Source organism: Eurytemora carolleeae, unplaced genomic scaffold (assembly GCF_000591075.1).
Source record: "Eurytemora carolleeae unplaced genomic scaffold, Eaff_2.0 scaffold244, whole genome shotgun sequence".
Classification (NCBI taxonomy): Eukaryota; Metazoa; Arthropoda; class Copepoda; order Calanoida; family Temoridae; genus Eurytemora; species Eurytemora carolleeae.
The window spans coordinates 50,649-63,086 of record NW_019396165.1 but is presented as its reverse complement, the minus strand read 5'-3'; the positions used below and the strand labels follow the sequence as shown (position 1 = coordinate 63,086).

General features: G+C 32.3%; 1 protein-coding gene across 1 annotated transcript; it reads left to right on the top strand.

Annotated features, from left to right (window-relative positions):
• The first annotated feature begins 5,881 nt into the window (after positions 1-5,881).
• LOC111696947 (cell wall protein DAN4) lies at positions 5,882-8,739 on the top strand. Its single transcript, XM_023466764.1, has 6 exons — positions 5,882-5,965; positions 6,019-6,355; positions 7,022-7,311; positions 7,688-7,900; positions 8,343-8,470; positions 8,635-8,739. The coding sequence occupies exons 2-6, from the start codon at positions 6,297-6,299 to the stop codon at positions 8,737-8,739; spliced, it is 795 nt and encodes a 264-aa protein (XP_023322532.1). The 5' UTR covers positions 5,882-5,965; positions 6,019-6,296.
• The last annotated feature ends 3,699 nt before the right edge of the window (positions 8,740-12,438 follow it).

Genomic DNA, 12,438 nt, shown 5'->3' with positions numbered 1-12,438 from the left:
TTACTTTTTCACTTTATCATCAGCCCCACAATCCAAACATTTCCAGAAATTATTTGATTAATCATCTGAAAAAATTTGAATTTATTATTTTTCTTGAAAAATCAATTTTTAAATATCCCGGAAATAGCGGAGTTCTTAGTAGTGCACGGAGTTAAACACTGATCAGACAATACCAAGGGGTGAACGATGAGATGAGAAAAAGTTTTATCTTTTTTAAAAGTACATTTTTCATTTTTTGAATTTCCGAGTTAAAAACTAAGTGCGTGATTTACTGGATAAACAAGATGAACTTAATATTTAGACTCGTTCAGTTTAGTGTTGTCTTGAACAATTATAGGATACATAAAACTCATTCAATATCCTTGATTAAAATAGAATCCAACCTTGTCAAGTTAGAGGAATCTCATTTTAATTCAAACCATAAAGTTGGTTTATTAATCTCCGGGTCTAATTCAAACAGTTCAGCTGTATTAAACCCCAGACCTAGAGAGAGAAAAACGGTTCTAGACTACGATAGGAGAGGACGGATTCATAGATATCTTGAAACATGCATTCCTCTCTTTAGGATCTTGAAACTCAAGAACAGAAATCCGAAATTTCTCCAAGATCTTGGTAAACCTTTTTTAAAACTATTTTATCTGCATATTTAACACGTTCTCACGGTTTTTTTTTATCAAGCACTCTATTTACTTTTCTATATTTCCGAATCATTCGTCATTCATAGTGTATCCTGCATTTACGTATCTTGTATTCCGAATTCTTTACAAGAAATCATGTATTCCATTTACATTCTATATTCTGTATTTTATTTTCTGTATTTTGTATTTTCTTTCTGCATTCTGCATTCTGGATCCTATATAATGTGTTTACATATCATATATCTTTTTTAGTAAGTTCTGTAATTCTGTAATTCCTCTGTTTTATATCTGTTTCAGTGTATATCCTGTATTTTATATCCTCTGTTTGTAATCTGTTTCAGTGTATATTCTGTATTCTATGTTCTCTGTTTTGTAATCTGTTTCAGTATATTTATTCTGTATTTTACATCCTCTGTTTTATAATCTGTTTCAGTGTATATTCTGTATTGTATATACTCTGTTTTATAATCTGTTTCAGTATATATTCTGCATTCTATATCCTCTGTTTTATAATCTGTTTCAGTGTAAATTCTGTATTTCATATCCTCTGTTTTATAATCTGTTTCAGTGTATATATTCTGTATTCTATATCCCCTGTTTTATAATCTGTTTCAGTGTATATCCTGTATCTTATATTCTCTGTTTTGTAATCTGTTTCAGTGTAAATTCTGTATTTTATATCCTCTTTTTTTAAAATCTGTTTCAGTGTATATATTTTGTATTCTATATCCTCTGTTTTATTATCTGTTTCCGTGTATATATTCTGTATTCTATATCTTCTGTTTTAAAATCTGTTTCCATGTATATATTCTGAATTCTATATCCTCTGTTTTAAAATCTGTTTCCATGTATATATTCTGTATTCTATATCCTCTGTTTTATAATCTGTTTCAGTGTATATATTCTGTATTCTATATCCTCTGTTTTATCATCTGTTTCCGTGTTTATATTCTGTATTCTATATCCTCTGTTTTATAATCTGTTTCCATGTATATATTCTGTATTCTATATCCTCTGTTTTATAATCTGTTTCCGTGTTTATATTCTGTATTCTATATCCTCTGTTTTATAATCTGTTTCAGTGTATATATTCTGCATTCTATATCCTCTGTTTTATAATCTGTTTCAGTGTATATATTCTGTATTCTATATCCTCTGTTTTATAATCTGCTTCCGTGTATATATTCTGTATCCTCTATATGAAATCTTCTATTAATTTAGTTCTATACAGTGGTAGGCGGTTATATCAATATAATGAAGACGACTTTCGATTTAATTAGGCTGTTAACCAGCATGGATACCCATAAACATTGCAGTCATGAGAAGCTGTCCATTAAAAACTTTGATTACTTGTAAAACTGTAAAAAAGCAGTTAAACAATAAAAATGGCGTCATCATTGTATTAATACAATCGCCTAACACTGTGTGGTAATCTTGAATTTTGCAACTATCCCATTTCCTATACTCTGTATCCTTTATTACGTATTCAATTCATATTTTATCCTGTCCCCTATATCCTGTATCCTGAATACTTTATCTTATTTGGAAAATGGTTAAAAAAGACATAAAGCCAACATTTTTTTTCTTCTTGAGTTATTAGCAAAGGATACATTATATACCACAAAAAACACTAACTTTAAGTCATATCATTCCATACTTAGCGGCTTAAAAAGCAAGATTAATAAACTAAAATTCTTACTAAAGGCCTAGTTTTGTACATTTTAGAAATGCATGGATGATAAATTATCCGTGTTATAATTATCTGGTTTACTAATTACAAATGTTAATTGTGGATTTTCTAAAAGAAATTCGTAAATATTCAAACTCAGAGTAAACTTTAAATTGAATTTTTCTGAATGACTTGCAAAAATAGACGAAGCAGGTTTCTAACTTTTTGTTTGCGTTTATTCTCTCACTAAACTTTTAAGGTGCTTCGCGCCACTTTTAATAATACAAGTTTTCGCCTGAGAAAGCAAGTCACACTGCTTTGCAGACGAGTTCGTTATCCAACAAGGACACTCTTTTGGTACAGACACACAACATGACTACAGTCAAGGAAGTTTCAGAACAATGTCGTCAATTATAATTAAGCTTGAATAACGAATAGTTTATTGTAAACTTATATTATACTAGCATTAGAGGGCGCTTCGCGCCCATCTTCTAAATTAATTGTGAACATCTTCTCTTTATGTACATCGTAAAACAAAACAAAAATAATTCGCGGATTTTCACAAAAAATTTCGTGGATTTTCAAAATTTTAAAAAATTTAATGAAGATCGAATTTTGATGGAGACAAATATTTAAAATTTTGATCATTCATAAACCTTCCCTGGTGTCCCTAGATGTCCCACAAAAAATTTGGGCCCGATCGGTTCAGCCGTTTTGACGTTTATTGGATACAAACAAACAGACAGACAAGCCAAATTTATATATAGATATAAAATTATATTCTTTGCATGAAAATTTGGATTATAGTGTTGACTTAAAAGTATACATAAAATTTTACATGTATATTAAACTTATTTTTAAGGAAACTGAGTCCAAAACTAAAGAATACGCGAATTTTAAGTTCGAGGTTAAAAGTTCTGTAAAATAATGAATAGCTAGTTAAATATTAAACTTTCTCAATTTTAAATTTGAATTTCCCGGGAAAAATCTGAACCAATCAGAGAAAAGGATTTACGGAGAATTATTACATAAGTATCGGTATGATCAGCTGTTTTCTTAAATTTTGAATTATTTACGTAACGGAAGAAAAAACATATTTCCAGTTACAACAGTATTTTGGGTTTACATGCAAACATTAATAAAACTATAACGTGAAATTTATTTAATCGGTTTTTACTTCTAAATATATCATAATTAGTTGGATGCCGCTAACCACTGAATGATGATAGACAAATAAGGATTGCGGGATTTCAAGATTTTAACCACACGGTTAAAGTTCAGGTTTAAATTAAGTCAGAAGTGGCATTTAACCATAAACTTAAAATTTAAGTCGAAACTTTTCGTTCTTTAGTTTTAGACTCAGGTATTACTTACTCACACTCTTTTGGTACAGACACACATACATGACGTGTCCGCCCCCTGACGAGACTTTGATAAAATTTTAATTTAGTCCTTTGAATGTCGTCATCCATACACTGTATTAGATATTAAAGGCTGTTTGCAGTTTATTTCGTTTAAGAAATCTTTTGCTGAAGTATATTTTACCTTGAAGTTACTTTTACTTTAATATGACTCCTATATAATATTTTTATTATTGTCTTTGGTATTAAGCAACTTACCAAATTTTGAAAAAAGACATTCTAAACTATTTACCAACTGTCATGTTTCATTGGACACCCTGTATGTCTCCTGCCTATTCTTTATCTTTAAAATTGCCCTAGTTTCAATTATTATAATTTTCTAAATTTCACATAATTTAGTAATTTTTAAGATTTGAAAATTGCACATTTTAAAAACTCAGCAATCGTCATGACTGACTTTTATTAAAGATGTATCTTTCATTAAGTATAAAATATCGAGAACGATTTCAATTCATTCTTTGCATATTTTAGTAGATCTAGACTATCTGGAGAATCTCAGGAAACATTCAACTCTCCGAATTCAATTCATCAAAAAGTTAATTTTTTGTTGTTGCGAATTTTTGTATATTTCTAGTCTCCAATTTATATTTTATCTAATTGTGTATATACTATGTTCTAACATTTATATTTATGAATATTGAAAAATTGTTCTTGCGATTTTCTGCCAAGACTTAAGAATAGAGAAAGCATACAGTAAAACTCTAAATAAGCCATACATCGAAAGAATTCATCAAATGTCGTATTCTTCACTTCTGATAATGGAATATTGCAGATATTTAGTTTAAAATTAAATGATTGTATGGAGCTCTTTAAAACTGTTCCCGCATATTCATTGCTATATTTATTAATTTTCGCAAATACTGAGATTTACGTAAAATAGTCTAAAACCCATTGAAAAATTGTCAATACGACATTTGATGAATTCTTTCGATGTATGACTCATTTAAGGTTCTGTAAGGAAAACAAAGTTATAGTTAGGACAAAAAATAAAGTGTTCATATGAAGTTGGTAATGAATGTCGTCTTCAGTGAAACAGATCTTGTGAAACTTCTGCAAACCCTTGAAACAACAGAGGTGAGTTTCATGAAATAGACATATTTATTATCTCTATTATTGGCTGAATTGTTGTAGGAAACTCATGAGTTCCCCGGGGTTGACAAAGGCTTAAACATAGATTTTTATTAGATACGAAATATTTGTTTTTCCAAATTGTTTTTAAAATTCCCTGGGCAACTCCGGACACTTCAGTTAGTATTTTATATATTACTCCGACTGAATTATTCCAATATTTATCTGATAGGACGGAGAGGAGTACTTGGAGTATGACGAGGATGAACTACAAACCCTGCTCAGTTTAGAGAACCTAGAGGAGCTTGATGATGGTAATCTGAACCAGGATCAAGATAAAGATCAGGATCAGAGCCAGGATCAAACACAGGACCAGAAACAAGAGATAGATGCTAAAATTCACGCTCATTCCCACTTCTATCTTCTCCTTCCTACGAACAACAGGGGAGTTCAAAAATAATTTGTCTTTTCACAGTTAATGCAGATTTTAAATATTCCATGATCTTTAATGAATTTAAAAACTTTTAGTTGTTTTCAGATTTCCAAAATTGCTTTTACAAATCTACTTAGACAATATTGGCATATCGGCATTATCTCTTCGTATTATGAAATAAAAATTATAGAATACATTTAGGAAAGCTATAGCAAAGCATTGCTATGTTAAAGGAATTGAGTCTTTGCCACAAACTCTGCTTTTCTAAACCCTATATCTTTGGATTTCAATGTCATAGAGACCTTAGATATTTCAAACTATGAATTCTGTTAGATCAAATAATATAATTTTGAAATATCAAAGATTTACGACATTGGGTTCTAAAGATATAGGGATTATAAATTCAGAGTTTGTGGCAAAGACTCAATTCCTTTAAAGACGATTCATTTTAGAAAAGTTTTAAATTAACTCAAATTTTAGTAAAATGATAAACGATGGTTCATAGGATCTAGTTTATAAAAGTGTGACTCATTTTAATTTTTTGTTGTTTAAAGAGCATAAATACATAGCCTTGTTTTACTTTTTTCCTGAAGACCGATGATTATTGCAACTCCCCCAACAACAACAACAACAACAACAACAACAACAACAACAAAAACAACTACTAAAACTTTAACTACAACTACCACTTCAACCTCAACAACACCAGAAACTTACTACACATCGACGTCAACTGGTAAGAATTTGATTATAACCGCAGCAAAACTTGAAAACATTTTTTTGTCTTAGTTATTTCCTCTGAAACAACAACAACATCAACAACAACAATATTGCCAGATACTCCAGCATATCCAACACCTGGGTTTACAACAACCGGTAGTAGCACAACATTTCAGACTTCAACTATACAATCAACAACAGTATCATCATCATTGACAACAACACAATCACCAACATTATCAACAACGTTATCAACAACGTTATCTACAACACAATTACCAACAATATCAACAACATTATCAACAACACAATCACCAACATTATCAACAACAGGAAACCCATCTCTGATGTTTTTATCTACAACGAGTTTAATGCCACCAATGATTCCTCAGTCTGGAACTTCATGGTAATATCTGATAACATTTATTGGTTTCAAACAAAAAAGACTTAAAGCACTGAAAGCATATTTTCAAATGACCCTCCGTCCAAAGCATGGCAATGTTCAATTTCAACGGTACCCTTGAAAACTATGCCTGATCAAGTTTAAATTAGATATTAATGTTTTTGTCTGTTTTTACATTTGCGGTTTCTTTGAGAAAGTGACTTGTGCATTTCTTGTTTATTAGAAGCAATGGAAAAATACTTTTCGAGTGAGGAAAACGACGGACTCTTCCACATTTTTGATCAGATTAGGGTTTCAAGGGTACCGCTACAAATCGGACATTGCCATCTGTTGAATGGACGCTCTCATGAAAGTACGCTTCCAATCCCTTTAAACGAACTTACAGTAGTAGCCCCCCTTTGGGAATAATTTGAATCTAAAGCATTCATTACATCACTGTGACCAGTCTAAACAGAATAGCAATCTTACGACAAATAATAAGCAATCTTATGCATACTTGATCTGATGTTTTTAAAAGCAAATAGTTTTACTAGTAGCTTGGAAATCAAATTAATAAGTGAAAAGGGGCAATGGGCACTGCACAATTAAATAATTTTAATAAAAAGATGATATCTTTTCTCTACTTTGTTGAGAAAGATTCACAGTAAACTATTTATAAATATTCTGCAGTGGAACATGTATATGTGATTGTTCTTTGAAAACAACAACAACGACTACAATTGGCTCTACAGTGACGATATCAACATCAGATTCGTCGACAACATCTGTAATATCATCTCCATCATCATCGACAATATTACCCTCGTCGTCAACATCAACGTCGACAAAAACAACAGCAACAACAGCATCAACAGCAACATCATCTTCTTCATCAACGAGTCAACCATCTTATACAATGATGTACGGTAGCAACATGTACGGAGCCACCAATATGTACGGGAGCATGTACGGAGTCCCAGGTTAGAATTTGGATTAGTTTTAAAGGGACTGTACAGTGTACAATGTACATTGACGTAATTTCAAGTGACCCTTCATCCATCTAGTGGAGTGTCTGCTAGAAACTTTTGTCACATAAAAAATAATGGAGATCTCCATTTTCTTCTATCTTGGTTATTTTCAATGATGTACTCTATAAAAGTGACTTACGAGGTTGCCAGAATTTAACCGTTTCCTGATATAAAAAGTACAATATCTTTTTCATAAAGGTAAAGGTCTAAGGGGTATCGTTGCGAATCGGGGATTCCTCTTGGACGGTCAATTAAAATCAAGTATACTGTCCCATAAATTTGGTAATTTTTTAAAAATAACTTTAATTGTTTTTTTTTTTATAAATAGATATTGTTTTTACGACCCTTCACCCTACCCTGGCTCCACTAGCCACCGTTCCACAGACAACTTTGCCACCCCTAAAGCATCCTTTAGTTACCACGTTGGAAGCTGCTTCCATAACTCTAGGAGCAGTTTCTACATCTCCTGAAGCAGCTTTACCAGCAGATGCTCCTACTCAAGGATCAACTACAGTAGGAGCTATTCAAACAACGACAACAGGTTTATCAATAAAACATAAATACGAATATTGAATTAATAAATAACAAATTAAAATGTCGAAACATAAAAAGAAAAAAACAATTCACCGTCTTGATGTTTAATAATTGCATCGTTTACGTGTTTCTAATTCATCTTTAAATGCATGAATAATGAATCCCTGATCAATGAATAAAAAAATGAATAAAACCCTGATAAACAAAAAATGAAGAATAAATCCCTGATAAATAAATGAACGAAAAATGCATCCCTGATAAATTAATAAATAAATGGATAATGAATCACTAATAAATAAGTAAAAAAATGAATATTTGATAACTGATAACTAATTAAATGATTAATAAATCCCTGATGAATGAATAATTGATTAATGAATCACTGTCACTGATGAATGAATAAATAAATAATAAATCCCTGATAAATGAATAAATAAATGAATATTAAGGTGTTGCTAGCTGTGGGGGGAGCTCGGGAGCTGCAACAGTTAACTTTGTAAATCCTGGATATCCAGGCTTCAACTCCAATGAAGGAGATTGCAGTTTTAATCTTAATATAATGCCAGGGGTTTGTCAGGTACACTTGAAACATCCATTTAAACGTGAGGATAAATTCTTATAAAGGTCAAAACTAAGCTTATTGAAAAAAAATTCTTTTCCAGGGGAGGCTACTATAAAGTGCGGTTAGGGGGGGGCGGTGGATGATTTTTTTAAGTTGCAAACTTCTTCTCTGATGAATAGGTTCGTGTAGATTTTGTTGATACTGAGTTATTGGATCCCACAGATGGTTTCTGTNGTGGGGGGGGGCTTTTATCCATCCTCCTTCAAGTACAGTTTTTTATTTAAACAAATATAGAGACCGAATTAAAAAAATGTAAGCCGTGGTTCAAATATCAGACCCGGTTCAAACATGTTTGGTTCCACTTGAAATTGTATTAATTGTTTTTCGATATTTGAGCCGGCGCTCAATTGGGACCGGTTTTTGGCGGATAAGCGACGCGGTTTAAATTTTTGAAATTTGGCCACAGGATCAACGTTTTTTTACTTTTCCTTAAGAAATCATACAATTAAATGCAAGTTATAATATTCTTTTCGCCTGCTAAAAATTGAAGTTTTTTTAGCGGAGATATTTGGCCTCTGGGAGTGGAATCATTTTGTGGCAAAAATGCCGGCCAACACTTTTATATTGAATTAAAACCTGGAGGATCTCTAGCTCAGCAGGTCAACTTTAATCTCAGGTAGGATCAGTAGTTTAGTAGGTCAACTTTCATCTCATGTAGGATTAGTAGCTCAGCTGGTTAATTTTCATCTTAGGTAGGATCTGTAGTTCAGTTGGTCAACTTTCATCTCAGGTATAGGATCAGTAGCTTAGCAGATCAACTTTCATCTCTGGCGGGATCAGTAGCTCAGCTGGTCAACTTTCCTATCAGGTAGGATCAGTAGTTCAGTAGGTCAACTTTCATCTCAGGTAGGATCAGTAGCTCAGCTGGTCAACTTTCATCTCAGGTAAGATCAGTAGTTCAGTAGGTCAACTTCCATCTCAAGTAGGATCAGTAGCTGAGCTGGTCAACTTTAATCTCAGTAGGATATGTAGTTCAGTAGGTCAACTTTCATCTCAGATAGGATCCGTAGAACTTCAATTTCATGTAGGATCAGTAGCTGAGCAGGTCAACATAAATCTCAGGTAGGATCAGTAGCTCAGTAGGTCAACTTTCATCTCAGGTAGGATCAGTAGTTCAGTAGGTCAACTTATATTTCAGGTAGGATCAGTATTCAGTAGCTAAGCTATCAACTTTCATCATGGGTAGGATCAGTAGCTTAGCAGGCAAACTTGCATCTCAGGTAGGTTTAGTAGCTTAGTAGGTCAACCTTTATCTCAGGTAGGTTTAGTAGCTTAGTAGGTCAACCTTTATCTCAGGTAGGTTTGTAGCTTAGTAGGTCAACCTTTATCTCAGGTAGGTTCAGTAACTTAGTAGGTCAACCTTTATCTCAGGCAGGTTCAGTAACTTAGTAGGTCAACCTTTATCTCAGGTAGGTTTGTAGCTTAGTAGGTCAACCTTTATCTCAGGTAGGTTCAGTAACTTAGTAGGTCAAACTTTATCTCAGGTAGGTTTGTAACTTAGTAGGTCAACCTTTATCTCAGGTAGGTTTGTAGCTTAGTAGGTCAACCTTTATCTCAGGTAGGTTCAGTAACTTAGTAGGTCAAACTTTATCTCAGGTAGGTTTGTAGCTTAGTAGGTCAACCTTTATCTCAGGTAGGATCAGTAGCTTTGCATCATCTCTAAACTACAATATTGTATTGTATTTAAGAACTGTTAGAGGAGGAAATTATAAGTTTGGACTCTGGATTACTCAGATCAAATGTGATGGATCCTCACAGCTCCAGGTAGACGGAGATCTTTTCAATTGAGAGAGATCATTTTTATTTCTCAAATGAAAATACACAATTAACATTTCTATAGATGTTTTTTGTTCACATGAGAGGCCGAAACTTTTGTGTGAAATAGCGGAAATATTCAGCTCTTGATCTTGATTGATTAGAAGAGATAAGTGCTTGATTCCTTAATTTTATGTATTTCTACTGGGCTCCAACCTTGGAATATCCAAGAGAAATTAATTTTATCATTCAGACGACAAAAGATACGGATAACAGCAAGACCCTGGGTTTCTTTACACATTTTTGACCTTAGATTATATAATTATCTTGGCCCTGTTCTGCACCTAATGGCAAACTTAATATATTTAATTTAATTGTAGTCTAATTTTAGTCAAAGCTTTGAATTTTAAATTGTCAATAATATTATTGTTGTTTTTTAAAGGTTGCTTCCAGTATTATATCTCTATTTTCTAGTATAGCAGTTTAAGATGTATATCCTAGGCTCCTCCTGGTTGCTTCCAGTACTATATCTCTATTCTCTAGTATAGCAGTTTAAGATGTTTATCCATAGAGAATAGAATATATAGAGAGGAATTAAAAGAATCTCTCGGTATGAATTTTTTCAGTCCCTTTCAGCCTGAAAGGGAGTTCAAAGTGTACAAATCATGTAAATGTTCACAAATTATNTATATCCTAGGCTCCTCCTGGTTGCTTCCAGTACTATATCTCTATTCTCTAGTATTACAGTTTAAGATGTATATCCTAGGCTCCTCCTGGTTGCTTCCAGTACTATATCTCTAGTATTGGGGTCATATCCTCATTCAACTATGGGGGACAGTACCTTAATAATCAGGTAAAGGAGGTCTTAAAAAAGAGTAAAATTTTTTTAATTATTATTATTGTTTTAAGCATAGTTTTTTTGTAATTTTCTGAATAATAATAAATTATTAGTACGAGTCATAATCATTTTTCTTTACTTGGCCCAGGTTCTAAATCGCGCTACGCGCGTTTAGTCGTATCTATCTATCTACAGCGCTCTTGCAGATAGAGAATAGAGATGAATACATTCGACTTTTTTCATTTCGTTCGTTCATCATTCGTGAACAACCCATTTTGTTCTTTCTTTAAATCGTTCAAAAAATTTGTATTCATTCATTCTCAAAATGATCGTTCATTTTCCATCTATTTCGTTCGTTTTCTCACTGAACAGTTGTTCAGTAAAATCTTTTGTACAGTAAAATCGTTCATTTAATAAAAAACTATCGTTTTTTCAAAAAATTGTTCAAATAAATGTTCGTTCCGCAAAAAAACTATCGTTTTTAGAAAGTTTGTTTTAAAACATCGTTCGTTTAGTAAACGAAACGGTCTTTCTCAAAATCTTTTTCAATTTCAATTGAACGATTTTAAATCAGTTTTTAGTTCGTTGAAAAAACAATCAATTTTTCATTTCTCTGAATGATCCATTTTGTTCGTCCATAGTTCGTTTTTTTCTGAACACCATCCTTTCCACGAAAAATTTCATTCGTTCTCAAAAATTTTGTTCGTTAAAAAATAAGCCCAATGTCCATCTCTATGCAGAGCGTAACCATTGTGTGACTAACTATGGTAGAACTAAGAAATTTGTCCAAATTCTTCGTTTCTGTCTTGACCTTATATTTATCACCATGTTAATTAATTCTTTAAAAAAAAGGAGAAAAAAATAGATTTAGTGTCTTTTGAAAGGACCTCACTAGTCTCCAGGAGTTTGTAATAACTCTTGTAATAATAGAGATAAATGGTGCTAACTTTGCACCTATATTCTTTTAATCCATAAGGGGCATAAAAAAATTTCAAATTTTTTTTTTCTTGATCAGGGGCGTAGAAAGGGGGGTATTTGGCCCAAAACAGGTATTTATATATATAAATATTTTTTGCCGATGTATCATTATTGTTTTCAAGATTTTAGGTCTGACAGAATATTAGACCATGACAAAATAGCCTAACAAGGACAGATTCAGCTTGCAGGAGGAGCCCTGTATGGTTCAGGGGCTAAAAAGCCAACAGTCAGGGGGGTCCTTTGATCCACATCAGACTCCTGAAAAATGAAGAGGAATCAGTGCCAATAATGCAAAATTAAATAAAAAAAGGCAAGTAAAATTCTAAAAATGTTTTGTAGTTATTTGAATTGA